At 41.8% G+C, this 27,851-nt stretch overlaps 1 protein-coding gene across 2 annotated transcripts; it reads right to left on the reverse strand.

Moving 5' to 3' along the window:
* Positions 1-202: 202 nt before the first annotated feature.
* rgl3a (ral guanine nucleotide dissociation stimulator-like 3a) lies at positions 203-27,588 on the reverse strand. 2 transcript variants are annotated; one of them, XM_084005817.1, is made up of 18 exons: positions 27,514-27,588; positions 26,489-26,741; positions 14,217-14,506; positions 8,248-8,292; positions 7,890-8,059; positions 7,602-7,777; positions 7,190-7,507; positions 6,989-7,092; positions 6,716-6,800; positions 5,672-5,722; positions 4,966-5,052; positions 4,823-4,855; positions 4,555-4,676; positions 4,220-4,315; positions 3,781-3,916; positions 3,363-3,632; positions 2,254-2,368; positions 203-1,791 (listed from the first exon to the last, which is right to left on the reverse strand). In XM_084005817.1, exons 2-18 carry the CDS (start codon positions 26,669-26,671, stop codon positions 1,637-1,639), a joined length of 2,436 nt encoding a protein of 811 aa, XP_083861943.1. In that variant the 5' UTR covers positions 26,672-26,741; positions 27,514-27,588; the 3' UTR covers positions 203-1,636. The 2 variants fall into 2 exon arrangements, with proteins under 2 accessions (XP_083861943.1, XP_083861944.1); XM_084005818.1 differs by lacking the exons at positions 26,489-26,741; positions 27,514-27,588 and adding an exon at positions 15,632-15,880.
* Between the last annotated feature and the right edge of the window lie 263 nt (positions 27,589-27,851).

Consider the following 27,851-nt stretch of genomic DNA (forward strand, 5'->3'; position numbering starts at 1 on the left):
TGGGTTGTGGCCAGAAAGGTGTTTTACAGGATCCCATTGACCTTTAACCATCAAAATCTAATCAGTTCCTCATTGACAAATGTGAAGAACTTCCCTCAACGTATTCCTGACATATGACGTGTTTGAGAACAGGACGGACAGAAACCCAACAGCCTCACGAGCCATTCTCCAGACGAAAACAAACAATGCTGGCACTACGACAAATAGCAAAATGACTTTATTAGTGCACATTGAATACTATATACACAAAACAGTAAGCACTTATGTTAAATTTAAAAAATAAAGAATCTGTTGAAATAAAACTTAAATTTCAAACTGAACACAAAAACCAGTGCTGGCAGACAAACGGACACATATAGACACAGCAGAAGTCCCTCTGTGGACTCCTCCTTCATACTTCATATTTATTGCAGCTGCCAAACCTTGGTTACCGACATCTCACCTGTGGAACTTCACCAGTGTGTTAAGAGTTTTTATTTCATCAGGAATGTGAAATTTCACCTTCAAACCAGTACTCTCTTCAGTTTTGGGGCTGATTGGACATCAGTGAGATAAGCGTATTACGTCAAATGAAATTCACATGCAGAGACACTTCTTTTTCACATACATGAACCATTCTGAGCAGCCTCACCTGAACCACAGCCTTCATCATCAGTGAGGGAAATACCAGAGATACTTCTATGTCAGCCATGCAACTCCTCTTCCAACCCTTGAACATAAACGCCACAGTCTGCTTGGTTTAATTACAGCAGACAGCAGTCGTCCTCCCTCCATTCAAAATCAGGCAAACTTGAGTTGAGCTTATGTCATACCAAAACAATGAAAGAACACTTATGAAACTTAACATTTTTCCTCATGCCACTTTTGCTCTAAAAAGCTGAATACTGATATGCATTTAATAATTTACAGTGATATATTTACATTAAGTTACATTAAAAACATTTAAATCCTCAACTAGAAGACGACTGAATACTTATTATTACCGACTCTCCGGTCAAATGAAAACGCAATGTCATTTGATTTAAGGGCGAGTCGGCACAACTGAAATGCTGACTCACAAATTATTAGTGCGCATGATGCCTACTTAGTCACTCTGCTTCGTGTAGTTAAGAGTCAGTTACTCCTTCAGCCACGCGGGCTCAAGTAAAGTCCCACGTCTGCTGTACTAGTCCCAGACCAGACTTCAGCAGCGAGCCTCCTCCTGTTGCAGTGAGACCCAAAGCACTGTTCGCATATGTGCATTTTCCCTCATTAAGATAAGTGTTTATATCTAAGGGGGAATAAGTTCCTGGGTGAATTGTGGTTAATTCATCCAAATTTTCATGTTAAACATGATGGACAGTACAAGAATCCTTTTGTTTTCTTTCTGGTATCACTTCAGTGTACTTGGACATTTCTCTCTTCTCGCATTTCTCTTTAAACCATCCAGAGAAATTCCTGGTGTAGCATATTTCAGCGTTGCTCCCCGGGACGCCTCACGACTCTTTTTCAGTCAAAGCTCGGTTGATTCGGGGGTCTCCATTTCCGAGCAGCTCATATCTACTGTACAGTGACAGCGTCGTGGCGGCGGTTAAAGATGTGATGCTCCTCCCATCTTCTGGACGTACTCCTAACAGTCAGCCGGGACAGATGCTCGTCACTTGCCGGCACGGGTCTTGGGTTGAGCTCCAGGACTGGAAGAGGAGCCCAAATGTCTCCCGTGGTTCCTCCAGCGCAGACGCAGCACAAAGTCATAGTTGGCGGAGGTGCACATCGCATAAAATACGTTGGCTTTGTCGGGGATCTGAAGATCTGAGGCACAAAGAGGAACGATGTGGTACAATGTATTTATGCATCAGCTTCATCTATCTGCTTCTAATTCACATAACAATTACACATATTACTCAGAATGATATGGAGGGTCATTTTTGGGAAATTCCTAAAATTATTGAAGGCAATGAAAATACAATAAGTGTTTTCCAGCTGAGAAAAGCATCATACCCTACTATACCCCTATTAAAACATTACATATTGCTAAACATTAAGCCAGTTTACACAAACATGAAAAAAGGTTGATTTATCTAGCAAAACAGAAACATTATGCCTTTCCATACGTTTTAGGTCTAATGCTGTTGACTGTCAGCTTGTCAACACAAAGAGCAACTTGGTACACAATATACAGAAAAGGAGGCTTTAGAGTTAATCCTGTTCTGAGCGGGTTATACCTACAAACATTACCCTGCGAGAGGAAACGCCTCAGGAAGTTATATTCACCTCTTCCGTTGCTGAGCATCTGGCAGAGGTGGAAATTATGACAGCCGGCATCCTCCATGTTGTGTTTTTCCAGAGCCCTCTCAATCACCTGACGTGTGTGGTCCTGACTGGTCAGCTGGAGATGAAGCAGACAACCAAGACACGTCTTCATAACTGTTGTCAACATTGTTGTGGGGTCTCTTGCTTTTCACAGAGTGGTTTTATTATCATAGATACCAGTGACTTTTTTAAACCAGCTTTTGGTAATAAATCTTTAAGCACCGTCGCCTCATACAAGGACGGCGGTGTTCGAACCCAGGTTCTGTCTCTATGTGTCAGCCAGCCTCCGGCCCAAATAAGTGGTTAAAGATAACGGGTGGCTGGAACATTTGATGGATGGTGATAGGAGTGTCAACAATTTTTTCTACACATGTACACGGAGCTTCTAACCGACGAATGTATGATCTTTTTCTATCACAGTTGCGCCATATAACCACTAGAGGGTTCTGTTTGTTCAAAAAACTGCCACACAGTGCTGCGCTTGATTTTCAGCGCCATCCGAGTCAACTTGAAGTCACACGACACTGGCTGTGGCCGCATGTTTTTTTTTTCAACTGTACATTGTGCCCCATCATGTATGCGGATAACTGCACTCGTGGGAACATTTAATTTAAATGTTAAAATTTTAAAAAAAAATCACATGTAAACGGTTATTGATTTTTCTAAACGGTTATGATTTCTTATCCGTGTACCTGTTTACACGTGTAGACGTTGACACCCCTAGATTTTGAATTAATTTAGGCTTACTTGCATTGAAAAACATTTTTTCCGATGTTTCGACTGTTAGTTGCAGACTAACTTCATTATGCTGTCTGTAAGAATTCACACTTAAATCTTAGGCTTATGATAGCAGCTTATTTGCAAATGCCACAAAAACATTCCTAAATGTTTAGATTTCTGATCGTGCACAAAAGTTATTTTTAAACACTCTTAAATGAAACATGTCAGTTTTCTTCCATTAAAATTAGGTTCTTTATTCTTTTTCTTTCTTTTTAGAACTTAGTGTTTAGACTTCGAGTCACAAGCGGTCTGAACTTAGAAACACAAGATCACAAAACCGTTGTTCTTACCAGAATGCTTTTGTAGACGTTACCGTTGCTGACAGACTCCACGCTGACCCGGATGATACACGAGTCGGCAACCTGTTTGTTGTAGATGGGCTGTGGGGACTGAGAAGAGCAGCTGGACGAGGGCCCAGGTGACTCTGGGTTAAGGACCAGAGAAGAAGAGCTGAGGTCCGAATGGGAGGAGCTGGAGGAGATGGACAGACTGGGAGAGGAGGAGGACGTGGAGCTGGAGTAATAATCCTCTGCAACATTGTGGAGAGACCCTGAGGGAGACTGAGGGACGGAAAGAGAGAGAGAGACAGAGGAGAAAATAGTATCATAGGAGTCAATAAAAAAAAATACTAATAGAAAATCTCTGTGAAAACGTCATTAATTATTTTATGTTTTTAAACTATAGAAACAGGAGTTTGTCAGGGCTCACCTTGAGTTTGAGTCTGATGGGGGAAGGCGTCGGGGCAGAAAGGTCCTCCATGTCTGAACCGCTGGAGCCAGAAGACGACAGACTGATCTGGTCAGCGTGGGTCTTCCGGAGGGAGTTGTCACTGGATGTTCGCAACCTGCATACACACACACACAGTTCGGTTGTGTATCTCTTCCAGAAATCCAGTTATGTTTTAATAAACATTAATTGTTTCCTCATAAACTAATGCATTCGTTGAATAAAAAATACAATCTGGTACATGCATCTCATGACTGTGTATGTGTATTTGTATGCAGATCAAAAATATGAAAAATATTTCTACCATTAACAACAAATCCAAGGTCTTCCTGGTCTGACAAGTCTTACATACAAGGGGCTGAGGATTGATATCATGGTAGTCAGCCTTGGCTTACGGGCTAAAGATGGTTTCCCAACTTACGCAGCAAGTTTCTTCGTGATCAGCCGACTGCTCCATGAGTTGGGGGAGCTGGGACAGGGGTCAACTGGGGGCTCCAGGTCACGAGACAGCTCGTAGCTTTGGGAGACAAAGAAAGGTAAATTAAGTAATGATGCAAAAGTCTTCCAATCAACCTGATTGTCACTGCTGGTTTGGTCATTACTGCAACATCTCACCTCAGTGAGACCGGGCAAACAAGTCAAGTTTGCCCGCTACAACGGTAACGATGGCAATAGTACACATAAAAATAGCCGTCCCACCATCCCACTACGTGGATTATAATGGGAATGTCCGTTGCTCTTTTTCTGTCATCTCACCTTTCTTGGTCTGTGAGCTGCGTATGTGCCTGCAGCCAGGTGGAGATATAAGGGTTTACTGGGAGGCTGTAGCGGGAGCAGGAAGCCTGAAGCTGCCGAATCTGAGAGAGAATCTCAAACTCCTAAAAGGGAATTGAATTAACAGAAACAGAGCACAGAATAATATGAAGAACAGCCAAAAAAAATATCATACACATCAGTACCGTCAACCAATATTAGGAACAAGCATAGTCATTCATGCAAGACACCACTAGGGGGAGACACCTACCCGTCTGCGTTTCTCAAAGTTGATGAGTCCACCCTGTGAAAAAAGGTACACGGTGTTACAAAAGCGGCATGATAAATAGCACCATAAAGAGAAGAGAACAAAGTAAAACAATGGGTGGGTTTGTGGGTGTGAGGTGTGCTTGCCTCCACAGTGTCGGTCAGCGCCGTATCCAGCATCGTGAGGACAGTCAGGTAAGTGCCGAGGTACGGCACAACGCCACTGCTTAAGCTCTGAGGTCACAAATCAATCACAGTTTTACATCTCCGTAATCACTGTGGCTGGGAGAGAATCAACGTGTGACAAATATCTCATTTGATATATTTGCAAAAAGCTTTTCCTTAGAACTCCTAAATGTTGGTCTAATGGAGAATTACCTTTAAGTAAGAAAGATTGTATATGACTGGAAGAAAGCATCTACTGATATGACGTAGAAATGTACACAGACAATGAAGAAATAGGACCATCACTATTTAAATAGAGTGATTATGGGGGTATAAACATTTCACAAAGGGCCCTACCCAGACTAAGTAAACTGCCAAACTGTGAGAAACACTGCACACACATCAGCTTTTATACACTTTACCTACGCAAGGAGGGAAACAAACTGCCAGTCAAGTTGTATGCATACTAGCAGATTGAAGAGGGAACTGGAAATATGGTCTATTTTAGCAACTTATATCATTGAAAACATGTGACTTTTTAGAGAAGTAGAATTGATGATCCACGCAGAGAAAAATATAACCTCTGCCTTTCAATTTTAAGCTGCTGGTACAGCTGACACATCATTTCGGTGGTCAAACCTGAAATTGCTGAATGATTTTCCAAACAAAATTATGAATGTTTTCTTACGAGTCTGGACACCGAGCACGGCGTAGCGCTGCCATCCGGTTGAGTCCCATCCTGCAGAAAAATGGACAAAATGTCCCGTCAATTTCAATAAAACATAATAACTATAATTGGTGTGAGATGACAAACAACAAACCACACACATTAAACAATTGTCCTCTTCGGGGTGGAGCAGCTGTGTACAGAGCGTTCTTAGGTGTGGTAGGGTTTGCCGCAGTAAGTACGCGTTAGTGCCCAACAAGCCTCTAATATATTTGTAGTTGTTAGCTGCTTTCAATGACCTTTTCATTAATCCCTAGAAACTGGGCTGCTGATAACATCACCAAATACACATTCATATCAACTGTTTTATCGCAGGGAACAAAAGGAACATTCATTCGGTTTCGTGATTAGAAAGAGAGAAGAGATTTGACCATTAAAAGAACAGCTAATTAACAAATGACTACCTGCCATTTGTAGACGATACATTCAGTGGGTTGATTTACATGTTCACATGTAAGGCTGCAACTAACAATTATTTGTTTTACTGATTTTTTTTAGATTAAATTGATGAATTCCAATGAATTTAAACCCAATAAAATATCAAATATCTTATTTGGTCTCATCAATACCCCAAAAGCGAAAGGCGTTCACTATACAATGATATAAAACAGAGAAAAGGCAGTGAATCTTCATGGTTAAAGTGTTTCCATCAATTGAACATCTAACATCAATAGTAATTTTCTGTTAACTGAAAAAAACATCTAATTGTTTTAGCTGCAACTGCAATTACAGTATGTACAGCTGTAAACATGCAGAGCCTCAAGAGCCCCGTAAAACAGGAGCCGGACGCCAGAAGTTACACAAGCAACTACAGTAGGTAGTGGTGTCCTGCAGTGAACAGGCCTGTGCAAATTAACCCAATGCTATCAGGAAATCCCCCCCCCCCCCCCCCCCCACTGCCTCTGGAAAGAGCTGACACACTTCTAATATGTACTCTGATCCCTCTACTTCCTCATTAATCAGGCAGAAGTACCAAGTGTACCAAGCGTCCTCTCATATAGTTACCTCCACCAGGATCCCTCTGCTCGTGAGCACGCAGTTCTCGTCGGGGAATGTCTCACACAAGTGGTCGAAGACGTTCATGCTTTCCCTGAAACCAAACAACCTACATCTGTTAAGACAATGTCCTTTTTGCATCAGAGTCAATATCCATCATGAACAAGGACGATAAATGATTCATGGAAACCTGTTATCTTTCATTTTGTGTCCTAAATAATTCAACAATTTTTTTTGTAATTTATAAAAAATTAGTGTAGCGTATTGTAATAGATTGCTGACCTGCTGACAGCAGCCCATGTCTTCTTGAGGCGATACACAGAGTTGGACTGCAGGGCTGAAAGGATTGCCCTCAAAGACGAGAAATTCTTCAGCTGTCGGCATTCCTGCAGAGAGAAAACACAAGAAATGCAGCCATGCCATTACATTTATTGCATTTGATGATAAACTGAATTCCTACTAAATGTTTCTTTCGACCCTTACCTGAGCAACGGCGATCCACCCCTCGATGATGCGTGCCCTGTGGGCGGGGCTGGTGTGAGAGCAGCGGGGCGAGCTGGGAGCAGTGGAGGGGTACGGGAAAGCAAGGGAGGAGACGGGAGACGAGACGGGGGAGGAAGGGGAAGGGGAAGAGCTGGGGGAGGACGGGGAGAGGAGTGAGGTGATGACGCGGTTGGTGACGGCGTTGAACTGGGAGATGGTGGCGCGGACAGTGGGTGCCAGGTTCCGGTTCTCCTTCTTGTCGCGTTGAGACCAGACGCAGCCCAAGCAGTGGAAGGGCACAACTCTGGCAAACAGCTCCTGGAGGAGAGATGGCGACAGGGAGACACACGATTCATGAGCAACCCTAACCGACACAGAAATGAGCTCCGAGACACTTGTTAATGGAACCTACAGCGTCCAGTCGGGTCAGCTGCTCCGCCACCTCTCTCACAGAGAAGTCCATAAAGTTGTATTTATCTTCCTCCTTAGCAGATGTCTCTCCTCTGTGTTCCCGATCTCCGTCGTCCTGATCTCCGTCCTCCTGCTGCAGTGATTCACCGTTTCGCTGTGACACAGACCGGCTGCAATCTGTCAAAACGCACCGACTCATTAATGACAATGAAAACAGGATTTTATATCATATTATATTATATTGCGATTGTGCAGTCCAACATAAATCACATCTTCCGTTTCCGCGTACCTTGTTCCTGGAACCTCTTGAGGAGCGCCTCAGCAGTCTGAGCTAAGCGTCTGTAGCAGAGGCGATGCCGCAAGTGGGCGCACAGCAGCCTGAGGGCCTGGTACTGAGGGGCCTCGTGGAAGTCTTCCTCATACTCCTCCAGCCACAGACGGATCACCGGGGATAAGGTGCTGAGGGGGTGAATCAGGCACATGAAGAACTATTAATTATAGTGTGTCAGTCCTTTACTTGTTCAGATTCATCCTTGATTGAGATTAAAGGAGGAAAACATGTGGGACAATGTGATTTTACTCCCTCACACCAGGTTGTAAAAACTAAATTTGGACTGATGGGAAATCTAATCTCTGACTGCACTCACCTGAGTGGGCAGACACTGTTATCCAGGTTGGAGATTAAGTCATCTCTGTGGAAAAAAGGTAAACAGGATTATCAGCTGAGCACTTCACTTCAATGAGAATTATTACATGGAGGGACAGCATGGTGATGGAAAACACCCTGTTAACAACAACTGTCCCGAGGTTGACCCTCTATAATGGGTGGTTATCCAGTAGAAATGTCCGGCAACAGTTTACATCTCTGTAGAGATTAAGTAAAGTTTGCATTGCACGGCTTTCAAATTTGTTTCAAAGTTTTCACAACTTGCTGTGTTGAAGACGGGAGTCTTGAAGTCATTGTGGATTTCACACTACATGGCTGACCGAAATCAGGGGCTCATGTACCTCCAGATCTTTCAACAGGATTACCAAAATTAAGTCTCTGCAGATCTACTGTGAGCCCAGGATAATATCCTTTAATATGGCACTTTATAAAGACAGTGTGTTTTAATTCTCACCATCTTTTTGAATGAAGGCATTGCTCTCAACGCTCACAGTGATTCTTTGAGATTTATATAAAGTTTGAATGCATTAAAAAAAAGGTTGAATGAACTGCCTGTAAATTAACCTGCAGTGTGACTCATAAGGAATGTTCTCATCTTAACCTCATACCAATGGTTCATTTCGAAGGCAGTGTGCAGTACACAGTGATTTAATTTTTAGTATGCAGTATGTTAGTGTGTCATTCCAAACCCAACCTCTGTGCTTTGTTTAATCATGCAAACATCCCACGCCCATAGGTGCAACGAGGACCAGAGTAGTTGTTGCAACACATACAGTAAACGTCCCATTGTTACTCCCTAAACCTGTGTCTCACACCCTCATTGGCCTTCGTTTGCTGACAAGTCCAGATATTTAACACGCCATCTATTTGGAATATGTCTGCAATGCACAGCTTCGTTCAACATTTCACACGAGTGCAGAGCCAACACAGGTTTTTGATCCGGGGCTTTTTTCGGAGAGCTCCACAAGCTGTTGGGGAGCGGATAATCAGGGCTTAAGTCGTGTTCGACAATATCGAGTGTGAACGCATTATATAATATATACATATGCACTATAACTGGAGCATATTGCCATGCTGTCTAAATGTAGGAACATGGTTTATAACATTTTATAACAGGGTCGTTTTCTTTCCTGCATCAAAATGTGACACAAAAGAGCAAATAAAATATTGTAAAAGTTGTGTTTCATAAAAAAAAAAAGATGAGTTAATTGCATTTATATGGCACCTATTAAGTGTAAGAGCAGGCTGTTTACAAGGAAAGGTGAGACAACACTTCCCAGGTTGTCCTGAGGCTGAACTCATATAAAGCTCACAGGAAACCTGTTGCCACCAGCACCACAGATATGGGGGCAACTGTTTGACAAATAATATATCAACTAGAACAGAACTAATGGCCACACTATGGACTGTATCTGTATCCGATTATGTGTACGCAAATGTAGATATTAAATCATATTACGGGAAATAAAACATCTTTGGGAAATCTCTACGTTTTCCTACCATTTGCATTTAGTCAAATTAAATCTCAGTTCAGTGAAGAAGCACCTCTGCTAGGTGTGGTCACGCTGGAACAGAACAAAGCTCCTGACTGTTTGTTTTGTTCATGACGTTAACACCTCTCACAGAAACTCGCCGAGCGTCAACAGAGATTCGCCTTGTATGGCATCAATGGTTGCGAAATAGGCCTGGAGCCATTCGTCGATCTAATTGACGTCAATTACAAAAATATGTCCGTTTGTGTTATGTGTGCTGGTACACCGCAAGAATGGCTGCGCCCGGTCAAAGCATGCATTCTCCCGGAGAACAAGCTGCATCTAAAAACACAACCTCGGTCACAATGTTCTAATGGGAAGTATGCCCCGATTACACTTTGTCCCCACCAATTTTTATATTAGCATTGGAACATTTAACATTGATTAGCCAAATGTTTCTTCGTCATCCCAATGTTAAAAGTCATTTTGGCACTGCTGCTGTTATGGTAACGCAACGCTTCACCATGTGCCGCCAAACGTTGTTATTCGGCCATTTTATATTTTGTTTATTTTAATGGGCGTGTACGTGTGAGAAAATGATTCACTGTTGACTGTTACAATCTAAACTGATAGAGATGATTTCCCTTGCTCCACACCGATGCTAAAACACATATATGCCACTGTGGGAGCTATGTTATAAAAATCTTTGCATTTTCAATGGGCCGCCAGCACTGCTGGGATTGGGAACCAGGCCCCAGATCCCTTAGGTTTGCACATGAGCACAGATTACATTCCTATAATAAAAAAAAAAAAAAATACTTGAAAACATGGCTGTGTGGGTCCAATAGCTTGCATTATGCGTGTCTGCAGTGTTTACATTAGTAGAGTTCAGCATCCCTGTTTTAATCGCTGTTGACTGCCATTAGTGTTAAAACGGTGTTAAAAACACTCTTTGAGACTGTTAAATGGTTGGGTTTAGGTAATCCAACCCTGTGAAACTCACCGTGTGTTTTTGTTTTGTTTTTTTTAAATCTAAAATAACAGTATTACTCCAATAAAAGACGTACAAATGTGTGCATTGACCAAGTGACCTCTGCGTCCGCAGATAGGATCAGGTTCTGGGTGCACTTGTTGTTAATATCCGGCTCCACTTAATTGGTCCGGGTGGAGCTAGCCGCTGATATTAAGTTCAAGAGAGTCTCTTTTTGGCACATGCCGACCTCAATAACGAGCACAGTCTTTGGCACAAGGAACAGGTGTTCCCTTGGCTGCATTCCATTGGCCAATACCTGGCTCTGATTGGACCAGCAAGCTGTGAGACAAACAAGCTTGCATGAGATACCGCTCAACGTTCGTTTACGATCTGCAATTTAATGTAGATAAGGAGATACTGGTCAGAGAACCACTAAACAACATGTCCCAGTATGAATATGAGGAAGGCGTACTGGGAAAAGTCGAAAATCATTCATTTTATGGCGCGTCTATTTAGTCGTATCAGTACGAGCCTGAAATTCACACAAGCCCGAGGTCTAACTTTCAGCCAATCGTTGACCGCCTTTATACTTTGGTTCCGCCCTCTGAGCTGTCAATCACAACAGAGCTGAGAGACGTTGGTAACACTGGTATGGTCCCTTAAAATGATAGGTTAATAATATCACTGCCACAGCTATAGCACGAGAGATCTGACTAGTTATTTGTGTATTCTTTGAATGAATGTGTTACTTGGATATATTCTCATAAAATATAAGATCCTTTATTCACCCCATTGAGGAAATTATTATAATACAATATTGTAGCAATAGTCTTTCAGCTGCAATTCGAGCAGTGAGAAGAGGACTTGGAGCGAATAAAGAATATAAGAACATTCCAAGGGGAAGAAGGCAGGATCATATGAATTTATGAGAATATATACTGATTTACATATTTCAGTCGGTGATGTATTTGCCAGCTGTCCCTTCTCCATTTGGAATTTAAACTCTGGATAGTGATTTTACCTTCATCTAATTTGTGTAATATTACCCCCAATCCTCACATCAAGCTTTGTTTGGTCAGTAGTTTTTTTTAATTGTTTTTTTTTATCTCAAACATAACCAGATCCAGAGTAGGTTAGATGTGCAGCATACATTACTTTGGTAATCTAACTTGAAGAAGTGAACGACCTCACTAACCCCAAATCTGGTTTCATAGTGCAGGCCTCAGAACTTTCTCTCAAGGTTTGTGTACATAACACACATACACACAACAAGGTCTAGATGTTGATGTAACAGACCTAATACATGACCATAAGTTATTGCATGCTGACATCATTTGTATTACAGAAACATGGTTGCAACACATTACAATTCAATGCCAGGATGGACATTTCACCATCAACCAAGGTCTCAATCATACAGTTTCACGCCAATTTTCTCTTGTTTACAGCACAATCACATTTATTTGAAAGCACCATTTACTCATTTACTTTCTGGCTAATTTAGATGTAAATGGTGTTTGTTTATCACGCCACCAGGCAATTCTCCATGATTGATGGCTTCCTCCTGGAAATCCCTTGTGATTTGACTGCACAGAGTCACATCGGTGTGGGAGTATCACAGTTAAGAGTGCTAAACTGCTTCTCCTCACTGTCAGTGTTCTGGATTGATTTGATTGGTCAGGACAAGAAGGTTGAAATAACGTGATGTACTTGCTAGATGTTATGTGTTTGAGACCTCGGCATTTAGAAGGTTTTTTTGTTCACTTGTGGAGAGATTAAAAAATAAATTACTGCTGTAAAGCGGTGATGGGCTCAACACCGTGGTGCATCTCCTAATATGGTGGTATGGTGGTGATGCCATTATTGCTGCAGCCCTAGCCCTCAGTACCCCAAGTCCAATTGACTTGGAATTTGGCACACATAACACAACTCTGACTATAGAAGTTCTGTGGCTCTGCAGATAATTAGACATAAATAAACAACTTTTGGGCTATTCAACACAAAACATACAGAATGTGTCCACAAGAATACCTGAAGCATAACTTGAAAGTAGGGCTGGGCGATTTGGCCTAAAAATAAAATCTAATTTTTTTTTTCAAACTAATGGACAATTTTCGATTTAAACCTCGATTTTTTCTGTTTTTCTCTAAACAAACTAAAAAAAACAAGGCAAAATGTAAATAAGTATTTTCTCTATTAACACAATAAAAATGAATGAGATTTGAGGCATATTTGAACAAATCAGTTGTTCAAACCCCCCCCCCAAAAAAAGAAACAGCACTACTTGGCGTCATTAAGATTAAAAAAAAAAGAAAAAAGTCTATAATATTATGCAGCCCAGGTGTAGAAAGCAGGGATTCAAATAAATTAGTTCCAAAATAAGTGCAGTAATAAATCTGTAAGATCGCCAAATTAAAAGTAATTTGGTTTATAAAGAGTAAAAATGGTTAACTCAGAGATTAAGACAAATGAATCATAAATGAGGGTGAGGAAGAGCCCGGGAGGGGCGGGGCTTAAGGAGGAGGGGCTGGAAGACGCAAGAGGCAAGAGAGAGGAGAGATAGGATAGCGCCAAGGAGCAGTAAAAGGAGATCGCAAACTTTTGGAAGTGTTCTCGTTAATTGGTAAATTAATTTACTAAGGAACATAGTGTGGGAGCTGCCTTTTTTTCTCCTCCCCTCTCCTCTTGTTCTCCACCCTTTCTACCTACTTTTACTGACTGGTTATCCCGTTATGTCTGTCTTTTAATTTTTGCCTGTCTGTCGGATGTGATTGTATGTGGCTGACTTTTGTGCACATTCTGGAAAGCAGAGTATGCTACCACAGAGTCCCTTGAAGCAAAAGAAATCTGGGAGTCCAAAATGGTTTTTAAATTGCAATTTTGTGGTTCAGCGATTTCACAAACCGTGGGAAAGTAAAAATGCAAATTAATCAATTAAACCCCCAAAAATTGCCCAGTTGAAAGTTTCATTCAAATGAACCATAAAGGGGTGTTTCAAATGCAAAATAGTATGTCGCTCAACACAAATCAGACTATAAATCAGTAATCGTTTCTTCAATCTTGACAAAACTCGCAGGATCTGGTCATTAAGCAATTTTTGTCCAAACATCACCTAGTTTGTTGGATATTTAATTGAGGCTGAAACATGTCCCTGACCTTTGACTGGCGACTTTGTGTGTGCAAACTGAAACGCTGATTAAACAAGTGTGTGATCGCTCTACGTCTTTCTTTAACGTCATACAGATTTATACCAACTATATTTAGCTTATTCAGCTTAGAGGGATTAACTATCTTTTTATCCAACTCTCAGCATAAGGTAAGTACGTGATTTCCAAAATGATCTACATTTTTTTTCCAGGATCTCCATCAGGATAAATCTTTAGTGGTAAACTGAGTAGTCTCTGAGTCGCCTGCAGACCAGCTGACTGAGCCCCCATGGTTTTTGTTCAAATATGTCTTGGTTCAACAAAAGCCTGCAGAGTCTTTGTGTGGACAGTTTCTCACCTCTGAAACAACAGCTCGATGAGGGTGCTGGTGGAGGTGAAGGCTCTGTAGGTGCAGAGGAAGACACGGATGAAATCTGGCTCTTGGTGCTCGGGGTCCAGCAGGTGCGTGACCAGACGCTCCAGGGTGGCGGCCTTCAGCCTGCGAACCTTCACCGTGTGGTACTGGACAAAGCTGAAGGCTGTAGGGGGCTGCAGCTTGTCCGGGCTCGGCAGGACGGGCTCCCTGCGCAATGTGACGCCAAACACAGCCCCGTCCTCCTCCTCCTCCCCCCACTCCTGCACCGGATCCTGCAGAACAGGAAGCAAGGTCATCAAGATCTGGCAAATAATAACGCAAATACACCATAAAGCCTTTCTATTCCGTTCCTTTCATGATGTTGTAGATAACACCGACTTTGATGTGCTTGAAATCTCACATACAACACAAGAGAAACACTTTAAGAGAAATATATAAAAAACACATCACAACAAGAAACTTTTAAGTTTATCCCCAGTAGTTATGGAAAACACTGGCTGCTTATTCATCGCCATGACAACACTACGGATCTAAAACCCATGACAACATTATATAAGCCTTCAGGCTGAGTCAGTCCGTCAAACTCAACGTCAACTGAGCTCATTCTTCAAATTCTGCTGTTGACCCGGCCTTGAACTCTGACGCAGACAGACACCTGCTGACTGAACAGCTCATTGGGCAAAGAAGCATACACTGGCATGTTTGTTTATGTCCACAAGCACAGGGGCAATTTAACCAAGACACCATGATCTCTTCATTTAAATTCTAACTTTGTAGCCTTTTAAAATAACAATTTCCCCTCACACGACACTAAATGGTCGAGAAAGTAACATGAAAACAACCATTTCTGTCATATTGTTTAATAAAATTGGAGTAATATTATTAATCAGTAATATATAAATGATGGCCCAGCCCACAGTTTTTACTGTCACACTACATGGCAACTTAGTGGAAGAAGGTAACGGAGCATGAAAATCCTCTCTGACACATCAAGACATCTTGGATTGGAACTATGTGTGCTTAAGAAAATTCCAGGTTGTCCCACAATCACTCTCTTCTATTACAGGCTGGCAAATATAATCGTCTTGACTCTTTATATAATAATGGATGTACAGTGTACAGTGACTGAGAAATATCAGGTTGTTGATGATTAAAAAAAAAACAGCATAATTCTGACCATATATCTGGGCGTCACCTTTCTTCAACAGCTGTTCATTGCTTTAATTCAGACAAAAACCAGAGCAACACTGGTGGATGTAAGTGAGTCCAACCATTACATCATTAGATGAGAGAAATATCGTTTACATGCAGAAAAATAAAGTTCGACAAAGTGGTATTAAAAGCCTCCAGCTCGTTATCGCCCTTCACAACACACATTTCATTCGACGTTAACCTACCATCGATAAATGCCATTTCCCCATGCTCGTCCTGCTCTCGGAGAGAACAAACCAACACTTTTTGTCTGTAAACTCCTTTCGTTTCGCTGCAGGTGTGAAGCGAGCAGCCCGGGCAGAAACTAAGGAGTGAGCGCCGTGCAACAGCAGTTCACTTCCGACCGAGTCATATCTTTCATTTTTTTTTTTGATAAAATGGAACAAATAATGATAAAAGGTGAGCAGGTGAATCGGTCCGGACGTCAGAGGCGCACGGCGACAGACACAGTGGCAGTAAACGGACCAGTCTGGGAGGGGGAGGAGGGGGGGTGGAGGAGGAGGGGAGCCGCGTTTCACTGGGCGGGGCTAAGGAGAAAGGTACGGCTACTAACCAATCAGGACGAGGGGAATAATATGGAATGGTATTTAATTTAATATTATACGAATAAATAAGCCTTTGTAATTTATCCTGAAATAAATAAGTAAGGCAATAAATACACCTAAAAAAGTAAATATCAAGATATACATAACTCCACCTGCTTTGGTGCAAATGAAAATGACAGCAGGTGCAATGGAAAGAAAAAAGCAAGAATCAGTCCTTCCTGACTGATTCTTTTCTAGTTTTGGGGTCTGCTAGTGTCCTTGTCGTTACTTGAAGCATAAGGCGGTATACCTGCAGCCTATTCAGGTTCACAGGTAATCCTGGCACATCCATGCATGACGTTGCAAGGTTTGCTGTGCTTCCCAGCACGGCCTCTAGAGCATGGAGGAGATACCAGGAGACCAGCTGTTACACGAGGAGAGCTGGACAGGGCCGTAGAAATGCATCAGCCCAGAAGCAGGACAAGTATCTGCTCCTTTTTTTTGTGAGCCAGGAGAACTGCCAGAGCCCTACAAAATGATCTCCAGCAGGTTACTGGTGTGTATGTTTTTGACAAAATGGTCAGAAATAGTCTCCACGAGGGTGGCATGAGGGCCAAATGTGTGTGGGATGATTGTAACACACACTAGATGAGCGGTTGTCAGACTTTACCAGCGGGCCCTGGGTTCCTCCTGGTGCAGAACAATGCCCGGCCTCATGTGGCCAGAGTGTGTAGGCAGTTCCTAGATAACGAAGACACTGATGCCATTGACCGTCTCTCCCGTTCCCCTTACCTAAATCGAATTGTGCACCTTTGGGACATTATGTATAGGTGCATCCGACGGCGCCATGTACTGCCATAGACAGAGCTCACTGAGGCCCTGACGGTGCCCAGGCCACCATTCACTGATGATTTTGGTTTCCATTGACCTTTGTTACATAATTTTGTTCTAACACATTATACAATGTACCCCAGTAAAGATTTTCAACTTGAAAAATTTGTTAATTATGATCTGATGTGTGATTTAAGTGTTCCATATTTATTTCTTTTTTTAACATTGTAGTTTAATAAATAAATGGGTTTTTATTTTTTCTAAAAAATATATTTTTTAAAAGACTACAGTTATCAATTTCATGGAGCTTTTATTCACACATACCCCATTTATTTCCTAGCTTTTTGTCATGTTATCTAAAACATGACAAAAAGGGGGCTGGAGTCGATCCCAGCTGTCATTGGGCAAAGTCAGGGTACACCCTGGACAGGTCGCCAGTCTATCACAGGGCTGACATGTAGAGGCAGACTACCCGAACCCGACCCAAGAATCAAACCGGGGACCCTCTCACTGTGAGGCGACAGTGCTACCCACTACACCACCGTGCAGCCCCCACCACCATGGTGGCCACTTTAATTGCTCCGCTGACGACACACAGGTCTACATCTCTCCCAAACCCACCACTGTCTTTCATTTACATTTAAGTCATTTAGCAGACGCTTTTGTCCAAAGCGACTTACAATAAGTACATTTGTCAAAAGAAGGAAACAAAGAAACCACAACGTATCATTGCCGATAAAGTAAGAGCTAAAAATAGAACAAGTGTCTTTCCTCCCGACTCCCTTGGCAACTGCCTCTAGGACATCAGGAACCGGATGACCAGGAACCTTCTGAAGCTCAATGGCATCAAAATTTAGGCCCTGCTCATTGGCTCCAAAACCACCCTCTCCAAAGCCATCATGGATGGTTTCTCTGTACCCTTCTCCGGTCAAAGTGAAGACCCCTTGGTGTCACTCTGGATAGCACCCTTTTCTTTTGCACATCACATAAAAAAACATCACCCGTACTGCTTTCTTACACCTTCGACACATTTCCAGACTACGCCCAACCATGTCTCAAGACAGCATTGAAGTCCTTTCTTATTCCTCTTCGCTCCGGACAGAGCATAGGGCTTCTACGGTCTACCTCCAGACGACAAAATCTTGGCTTTTCCTCTTGGCTTTTTTCAATGTCTTGTGCTGTTTGACTATATGTCCAATCCGTACATGTAGTACATGTCTTGGGCTTTCTCAGTGTATGTCTAATCCACTTTCATTTTCTTCTTTTGATGGTCGTTTCCAGTTCTTCCTGCTCTGTTCTTCTCCACAGCTCCTCGTTGGTAATTTTCTTTGGCCACCATATGCCGCATAGATGTCTTCGCTTCTTGTTGATGAACGGTTGTAGTTTGGTCAGGACGCCCTTGTTTATTTTTCACGTTTCACATCCGTACAGAAGGACAGGTTTAATGCTAGAGTTAAAAATCCTTATCTTTGTCTTCAAGGAAATGGCTCTAGATCTCCAGACTTTGTTTCGGGTGGAACACATTTGTCACATCCCAGATCAACTACTGTAACGCTGTTCTCCCTGGCCTTCCAAGCAAACTGCTCAACAGGCATTCATAACTCGGCTGCCACGGATCACCTGCCCCAAAAAACATCTGACCACATCACCCCCATTTCATTCAATCACTATGGGTGCTAGGGCCTTCAGCTTCACTGCTCCTAGGCTCTGGAACTCCCTGCCCCCACACGTTTGACAGTCTGACACCATAACAGCATTCAAAACCAACCTCAAAGTCACCTATTCAAACTGACCTACTCACTGTAATGATCATTGTCCTGGGAGTTTTTCTTCTATCCTCACAATGTAACCGTTATATACATGTATGTGTCTTTCTCTTGTGTACTCTCTCAGTGGTGTACTTGTCATGTTTTGTTATTTTTACCTTTTGAGTATATTTTTCCGATGCATTGCAAGGCGACGTTGGGTGTCCTGAAAGGCGCCCTCAAATAAAATGTATGATTAGTGTTAAATTGCTCTGTTGTTGGTTGTACAAATCAACATAAGTGCTTATATTCTGTCCCAGCTACAGAAGAACAGAAGAGACAGTGGTTGCGTTTCATTTTTAATGACAATGTGCCGGCTATGGTTCGTGTTAGCTTGTAGTGCTAACTACTTCACATCGGACTGCTTCAGTAACGGGGGTCAGTACAAAGCTGGCATTCCCTCAACACTGACCCTCGTAAAAGGATCTGTCCCAACCATACAGGACCCAGCAATGTCACCTGAGCCACATAGGCGAGTCATAGCGCTACATCCACCGTAAACATTGGCGCATGCTGCCGCTAGCATAAGCGGCATCTTCTCCGTGGCTCTCCAAGTAGGAGATGACAGACAGAGCTCATTAGCATTTAAAGGTGCAGGCACAGAAACGGCCTGTTCTCAGGAGAGCTCGGCAGAACTGATTTGAGCAACTTTTAGACAGCTAAAATTCAGGACGACGGATGGGTTTGGGGCAATGCATATGCAGCTGGACATTGGACCTCTGACAGCTGTGTGGAATTGAGGAAAAACAGTATAATATGGGTCCTTTAAACAACATTTATAAAGACATAACATCTTAAAATCTATTTTTTAAATACCGGTAAGAAAATTGGGCAGGATCGACATTATCCTAGAAGACACAACAGTTTAAGAGGTACTTTAAAGCGGACAAATGATGATCACTGACAAAATAGCTATTCACCAGCAAATTATAAAAAAAAACAGACATCTGCGCCCTATCTGGTGGAGAGGGAATAGCAAAGTAGTGATTATGTGTAGTCCCATTGTTCCCATCAACATCACTTTATACCATATTCAAAAAGGTAACTGATGTGACCATATTTGGACTGTGGAGGAGCAATGGGAGGAAATAAACATCAGAGCGCCATCTCGAGCGGCATCCTTAGTGCATCTGGCTCGATCTGGTTTCTGGTGTGAAGCTGTTAACAGAAGCCCCTTTTACAATTCCGCCGTAATGGCAGAAAAAAGGCAGGTCAAAATATGCCGCAATGGTGTCTGCGTTTAGATAGAACCGTTGCGGAACGAGTGAGACGTCCCACAGTGCGGCTGCGGTCTCGTCTGTGGACTCTTCAGCCGTGTGACGTATTCAATGAGCGTCGGAAATCTGATTAGATCGATGCATCAAAACAACTATGAAAGGTGAAGTTTTGCTCTTCTCGCATATTTACAAGACTCCTCAACCGCAAGCGAAGTTGCTGTGCATCATAAACATGTCGATGCGTATAATGGCAGCCTCGTTCGTTTTATCTGCTTCAGATCTATGCTTTGAGCTCGTTAAATCCGCCAGTGGCGTCTCGCCCTGGTAACGTCTTTTCCGCCTCGGGTGCGGGGAGCATTCAGATAGCATGCCGTATCAACTCGTCTTGCCTCTGATGCGGCTCTGTGACTAAGGCCCTGTTCAGACTGCACCTTTCCGTTGACGGACCTCATTGACTTTGCATGGGCTTGCGTCACATTATCCCAAAATGAATTGTGGGTCCACTCCGCTGTATCACTTATATATACTTATATATAATATATGCAAATAAACATATCCGACGCTGGCCAATAAAATCGACATTTTGGTACGACTGGGGAAAGCACACGTAAAAAGCCGATGTAAACAAAACATGAGGAAAGGTTAATCGTTGCGGTTGGGAACAGGCTGATTTTTTACGATCAGACCCTGTATTTATATACAGGGACTGAATTACTAAAACATGTAGCAGCACTCTTCCGCCTATAACAGGATCCATTTTGCACTATAATAATGAAGAAGCCAGGAGTAACCGGAATATGGCGACTAGCAGGAAGCGATTTCAATGGCTGCTGGCTGCGTCCGCAAAGGCATCTCCCCCATGCGCCAGACACGCCTTCCTAATATTCTGTTACACCTTTCCGCCGCGGCGAGCGTTTAGACTGACGACAGGGCGGAATAATTGTGGAATACTTCTGCAACGAATAGGCAGTCTAAAAGGGGCTTTAAAGGGGCTAGAGTTAGACTCCATAGTCGAGGAAAACGTTAAAGCTAAGTGCTAAAGTAACCTTAGTAGCTAATTGCATTGGTAGCGTGGTGCGAGGTGGCAGGATTGACACTGTGGTAGCGACCTTTCAATCACAAGGTAGCCACGCCCCAACACAGGAATCGCCTCTTCATGGCTAGTAGAAAGAATGCAAATTTAAGGAAGTTCCGCATTGGCTTCATTTTTCAGAAAAAGGAGGCATATCCTATCAAGGTCACTACAATTACCTGAAACGGTGTTTCTGAAGCTGGTGTCAAGAACGATAAGAGCCATGTCAATCATGGCGTAAGCCATAAACCAACACAAAAAATTACAATCACCAACATAAACTGACATGTTTTGAACAAACGCACTATTATCACCAAAAATGAGAGGAACACACATTTTGGAAATTCCAGTGCCATGCATTATGGGAAGAATGGGCCGTCACTACAAAAAGCGGAGAAAATATAAAGCTGGCGTGTTGAAACGCAAGAAGCAAGAGAAGCTTCATTTCATTCTGTACTCCTATTAGTTCTTACTTCACATCTTGCTCATATATTCAACAACAAAGGTGTGAAGTAATGTAACAGATAACATCCAATTAGTCCTCTGAATTAGTCATGGAATCCATTTCTGTACTTTTAGCTTTTTAATATTTTCAAACATTTGATCTGACAGGAGACAACCACTTTACAAAAATTTGCCATAGTTCTTTCTCATGTTAAAGCCAGACAAAAGTATCAAGTCAGTATCAGTTTTTGGAAAAAAAACAGGAAACTGTAAACAGGAAATTACATCTATTCCGTGAAAAATGTTTTGGGGAAAACCCCCAGAAAACTAGTCTTTGTCTCACCCACGTTTTCTTTGCTTCCGATGCCCACGTTTCAAACAGTAACCTGTACAGGTACTCGTCTTTCAACTTAAACATTATCCTTCATACAATGACCTCAACAAGTACTCACCAATGATTTAAAATATCATTGTTCTAATGGTCTAGTCCCATTTACAAAAAGTGTTTTTGGGCAGTCAGTTTTTCATATCGAGTGTTGCAGACCTGGAACTCCATACCAAGGTCTACACGGGATCTGGCAACCTTTACCTCATTTAGCAAACATCTAAAAAACATGGTTACTGGACAATCAAAACTGCACTTATAATTGACCTTAAAATGATCCACTGGATGTGTAGTCTGTATCTTGCATGTGTGGGCTTACTTGTTGGGGTGATATTAGGGATGTGGCTGGGAACAATCCAGGCCTGTGACCTTGTATGCATACATATATACATCTATGTATGCTAATTAATGTGCTATAGTGCGTTCATACATACAGCTATGTCTGTGTGTGCAAAACATGTGCAATAAGGCGATGTGCAATAATACTAGCAGTTTGGCCGGATATCAGTTTGCATATTTCCATGTAAATGTTTATCAATAAGCACTGTCCCAGTTTTAACAATCATTCTGAAAACCCTTAATACAATATGCTGTATGAGTACCATTTATTCATTTCACACACAATCCTTGTTACAATGACCTGTACCACGAGTCCTCATCATTCATTCAACATCATAGTGAAGGACATTGTGGTCCTGATGCCGTTAAATACAAACAATCTCTGGAAATGACTGTCCTATTTCCTCTGCAAACCTGTGGGGCTGTAAAGCCCTTTGAGATGACATACTGTGATTTCAGACTCTAGAGAACTACAGTTGATGATGCTTTCCAAAGATGGAGAGAAAAATACAAATGCTAATAGTTTTTCCGCTAACGTAACCGTGAGCTAACCCACAGCCGTGAGCAGAAGGCTAAACTACTAAACATTTCCTTCCATTTCTGAAACGTTGATATCGTCGCACTCTATTTCTGATAAGTCCTTCCACCTTATTTTGATTGCTTGAAGAGCAACTTTTATGCAGGATAGATTTGTTAAAGCCTGAAAACAGCCAAGAGGAAGTGCGAAAGTCTAAAATCCTCTCAGACCATGTGAAAGACAATACGCTGAAAGACTATAATGGAATGTTTGCCCAATGATGCCAAAAATAACCTGCCTACACTACTCTAGTCTCACATAGCCAGATCCATCTCCACAATGTCAGCGCTAAAGAAACGTTCGGGGAAGGTGGAAAAAAAACACAATGGTTCGTTTGCATTTCTTTAAACCAATCACTATCATCTTGGACGGCACCAAGCACGGGAATCAACTACAATGGCCTTGGGAAAATACGTGGTGCAGATTATGTAATGCCACCCACAGCGTACAGCCTGTGAGTCACACTAACCATACACCCGCTTTAATAAGACGTTCAGCTCTGTGATGTCTCTGGGTCTGGCAGAACCAGTATTCCCACTCAGGTCAGAGATAAAAGCTGTGGGCTCTGAAGTCAGCATCAGCAAATGGCGTGATGTTTTTTTCATCCTGCCTGTATGACTGCAGGATATAAACTGTATATTAAGCTGCACTTTTTTTAAACAGACAATAAAAAGAGCGGCCCCAAACCCACATCACCATGATGTTTGTAACAGCTTAAAATCTTTAAAGGAAAACATCGAAACAGATCATCAGCTATTGTTATGCTTGACTGTCTAAAACACCTTTGGTATTAAATATATAACGCATTATGAGGGCTCAGAGGCTTTTTATGGTGCTTTGATATCCATGTGTGATAGTGAATTATGTATACACATTTTATCATTGCAGACATACGCACAGAATTAACTTTTGTCCTTAAAAAAAGAAATAGTAAAGACAATATTGTGACATCTCATGTAAACTGCAAAAGGATAACCTTGTAAACTTATTCAATTCCCTCAAGCTCTCCGTGTCAAAAGCAGACTCATAAAACCTCCAGTAAACACTTTAGAGGAAGATGCAAAATGAAATGTTTTGCCTGCTGAGTGAGAGAGTGGTTTCAGGCAATTATCAACTTGCATAAGAACAGTACATTGCAGCGCTACTTCCCCCAAAGAATCCAGTCGGGACACTTTTTCTCAACAGCCTCTAGCTCATGATGCTTCTCCGTGGTGACGGGGGTGTGGCGGGGAAATACCACAGCAAACAGGTCGGTTCTGCTCCTAAACAGAGACCTCATACAACACCGAGGAAGCGCAAAATGAAATGATATACAAATTAAGAGCTTCCAGTACTGAAAACGCGGCATTTGATCACATCCACAGACAAGACGAGCAGTCTTTAATCAGGCCGCCCGCTGCTCTTTGAGCTCAAAGCAAATAACGAGCTCGTTGTTTCTCTAATGACTCTCTCTGAACTGAGAATCTATGATCATTCTGCCATGTTTGCCAAATGCCACCTAGTCTCTCAACAGAGGGCGAACAAAAGAGCAAACAAAAGTGTATCTCAATTAGTGCTCATTAGACCCGTGAATGGCTGATGAGGTGACAGGCGAGCAACAAGAGGATGCATACATGCAAGAAGATGCAAAAACATGTTGTTGAAGTTTTTCCTTCAAACTTCACATAATCAAAAGGCTTTTTCTTTCTTCTTCTTTTTTTATTACCAGAAATACACCCACAGGAATATGCTTTACTTCCTGGAGCATCGGCTGATTCATTTTTGTGGTTGACGCCCTGAGTGAAAAAATGTTGAAGCTGAACAGGAACAACAGAATTAATTCCCAGGTAGGAACTTGACGTAACAGCAATCAACTTAATACATAATAATCAGACGCCTGTGTGATTCACCAGTCAATCAACTTCGTCTAATCATTCTGTTATGAAACGACTTACATAACATAAGGCAACACACGCAATAGTTAATCCAACCCAGGAAGGAGTCGATGGAAATGTACATTGATGTCAAAAATTTAAAATAACCACCACTACCAAGATAAAAATGTTCAGAAGTTTGATCTGATACTTCAAGGATGCAAACACAACCCCACACATGACTGATGTTAGCGTCCAAGTGTTAAAATCTATCACCAAGCTGACCAGGAAGTTAATCAAATACTATTTTCTTTATTGGTAAATTGTTTAAGTCTTCACCAAGAAAAAGAAGCCAAATGTTTCCTTAAGAGCAACAACAAGTGGATGGTAAACAGAAGATTAATCAACAACCATATGGATAATGGATTCATCTTAATTCTTAATTGATTCCAAATAATATTTTTTAAGCAAAAAATGGCAAAAGTCACTGATTCACATTTTCTTTTCCCATTTATACACACCAAACTATTATTGAGAAAATAACCGTTTGTTTCAGTCCTAATTTGTTAGTAAATAAAGATTGTCTGCTTTGTTTGTTTTATATTATCTATATCTTATATCTCTGGGTTTTGTACTGTTGGTCAGTTTATACTGTTGTTGTTTTTTATTTTGTATATTTGTTATAAACAGTTCATCTGAAGATAATGTGACAGATGAGGAGTTGTTTAGGAGTGGGTGACGTGGACTCATGACTCATGCTGATGGCCACGTAGACAGAAGCTTAACAATGGTATCTTCACTACACTGAAACAGCCAAACAGCCTCAGGTAGTTCAATCAGTTGCCTTTCACTCAGCCATAAAACATAATAATAGACAATATCCAGCAAAGTTTGAGTTCATATCACAATATAAATATTATATGAACATCTCCTTGCTCAGGGCTGAATACATTTCCATGTTTCAATGATGAATCCTTCTATATTGGAGAGACCCTCCCATATTTGTTGTCATCGATCAGGCTCTATTGGTGCCCAGAAACTTTGACAACAAACCGGGTTGACAGTGGAGGAACGCTTATTGATGCTTTCACTTTGCACTATTCCCATACAAGATATCCATACAACGATATAGATTTCAGGTAAGAAGCCAGGTTTGATCACACCAAGGTTGCAGTAAATAGTCAAAAAATGAGAACCTAACTCTTATTCCTAACTCCTATTCCTTGACCTCTGGGAAAAACGTCACAGGGTTAAGGAAAGGCGATAGGAGAACTCAAAAGGGTTTAGGAAAAGACGGCCGCGGTGCTCAGAGAATCCGACCGGACTTTCACTAAGCAACGTCATTATAACGCTGCTGATGATTGACAGCTGATGATCGGCACCGGCGATTGACATGGGTCTGCGTTGGAGAAACTACAATAATGGCATCGTCCGGCTTCAGGTCCAGCAGCTGTATTTGCTGTATTTACATTTGATTTGTGGGTTTAGTTTCATTTTTGTCAAGTTTGTAAAATGATTTAAATAAATAAAAATTACCACTAAATTATTATCACTGTCCACACACATTAATCAACACAATTCCACTTCCTATATGTATGCGTGAAAGTAATTGTTGAATATGTAAATGCACGTTTGTTTTCATGAACGGCCGAGGTGTTTAGCACTTTAAATGTTGCTCTCGCAAAGAATTGTGGGTCGGCGTAACCTCCTTTCCTGTCATATAGGAAGGTCCATTGCATCCTATGCTAAAGGAGATCTGAAAGGATGCATTGGAGCTCCTTTCCTTTGCATTTACAGAATCCGAACGGCTCTTATCATGGCGGCCACTTGTTTACTTCCGGGTCACTTCTTCAGTTAGGAACCTTCCTAAGCAAAATAGACTATTTGACCACAGCTCCAGAGCAGCTGTCACAGGAAACTCCAACAAAAGGAAGGCAACAGGGAAATCCCTGATCGATAACCTTAGAAACCGTGTGTGGTTTTGTTGGGACTCACTTCGTATTGTCCTTCAGTGTCCAACAACTGGAAGCGGATCAGCCACACGCCGGGCTCCGCGTCCATGTGGATGTTCACGTTGTGATTCGGCCTGAGCCACAGCTTCATCTTGTCCACCCTGCTGCGGAGGCCGCGGGACTCCCCCCCATCGCCGCCTACACTCACGGGAATGATATTCCTCATATCCAAGTCTTTGTCACGCTTCCGGGCCCACGCACACCTCCTCAGATCTCTCCTACACCTGCTGCCTCATCTGTGACGGGGAAGAGAATGTGGAAACGTGAGACATAGTCCCTCTCTTTTTCTCGTAACGTTGTTACCATCAAGGAAGTGACCAAGACAGCTGTGAGTCAGAGCAGGTTACACTTTTAAACCTCCTGTTCTAAACGTTAACATATCAAAGATCAGTCCCCAAAAAAATGGATTACTTTTAGATTATGATTTCAGCATAAATATGATGGATTTATCAAGCTGAGACAGAAATAAGGTTTAGTTTCAGCACAGTAAAATAATGTTATTTATTTTAATTCAATGAATAAAAGGCATGTTAAATGGCTAAACATATAAAAAGTAATTTTTGTCTAAGAGGAATCTTCTTTACAACTTTATAGCTAAAGAATCTCTGTTACCAAATCATATAAATAGCTTTCTTAATGAGATGACAATACTGGCAAAGTGTCCATACTCTACATAGTGTACATTATATAAACATTATTTGAATGATCATTAATAGTCTTAGATGGCTTCAAAATAACCACATCTTGAGAACAATCAATGAAAATATGAAGACTGCGATCACATACAGAATATAACTTACACGTCAACGCTCAATCTGACTATAAAATATTTCCTTAAAAAAATGTTATAAAATACATTAAATTATATACAATTCAAAAACCACTTTAACCATTGACAACAGAGTTCCTCCTCCAGCATCCCCAATAGAAATCTTCTTATTATTCATAAAATAGAATTAACCCCCCCCCCCCCCCCCATATATCCCACAACACAAATCATTAACTAACCGTGAACTTGAATCTTCTGAATCGTGATGAAGACCATGTTCAGAGCTCTGCTTGTCCAAGTCACAATATCCAAGTAGAGGCAGAGTGACGCGTGGATGGAAGAGCCTCCTGTATTTATCACAGAGGACGGGTTGCTCTTTGTGTTTGTGGGCGGATTTGTACTCTGCGCATGTGTATGCATGCATGCCAGTGTGTGCTGGATTGGCCTCCTTCCTGGTTGGATGGCCAATATATAATTACGGTATGTCCCATTTTGATTCCAGCTGACTAGCCTCCTCATTAGAATAAAGCACAAACTGGCCTATTTTCACCTTCACCATAGAATGATACACAGTGGC

Source organism: Eutrigla gurnardus (assembly GCF_963514095.1).
Source record: "Eutrigla gurnardus genome assembly, chromosome: 3".
NCBI lineage: Eukaryota > Metazoa > Chordata > Actinopteri > Perciformes > Triglidae > Eutrigla > Eutrigla gurnardus.

Bases quoted from the DNA above. Each gene is read 5' to 3' on its own strand.
- rgl3a (XM_084005817.1), bottom strand. From the start codon at position 26,671: ATGAGGAATATCATTCCCGTGAGTGTAGGCGGCGATGGGGGGGAGTCC. The intron at 7,778-7,889 runs GTACGCGGAAAC...GCGTTTTGACAG, and splicing joins CAAGAGGTTCCAGGAACAAG to ATTGCAGCCGGTCTGTGTCA. The intron at 2,369-3,362 runs GTAAGAACAACG...CTTCATCTCCAG, and splicing joins ACGTCTACAAAAGCATTCTG to CTGACCAGTCAGGACCACAC.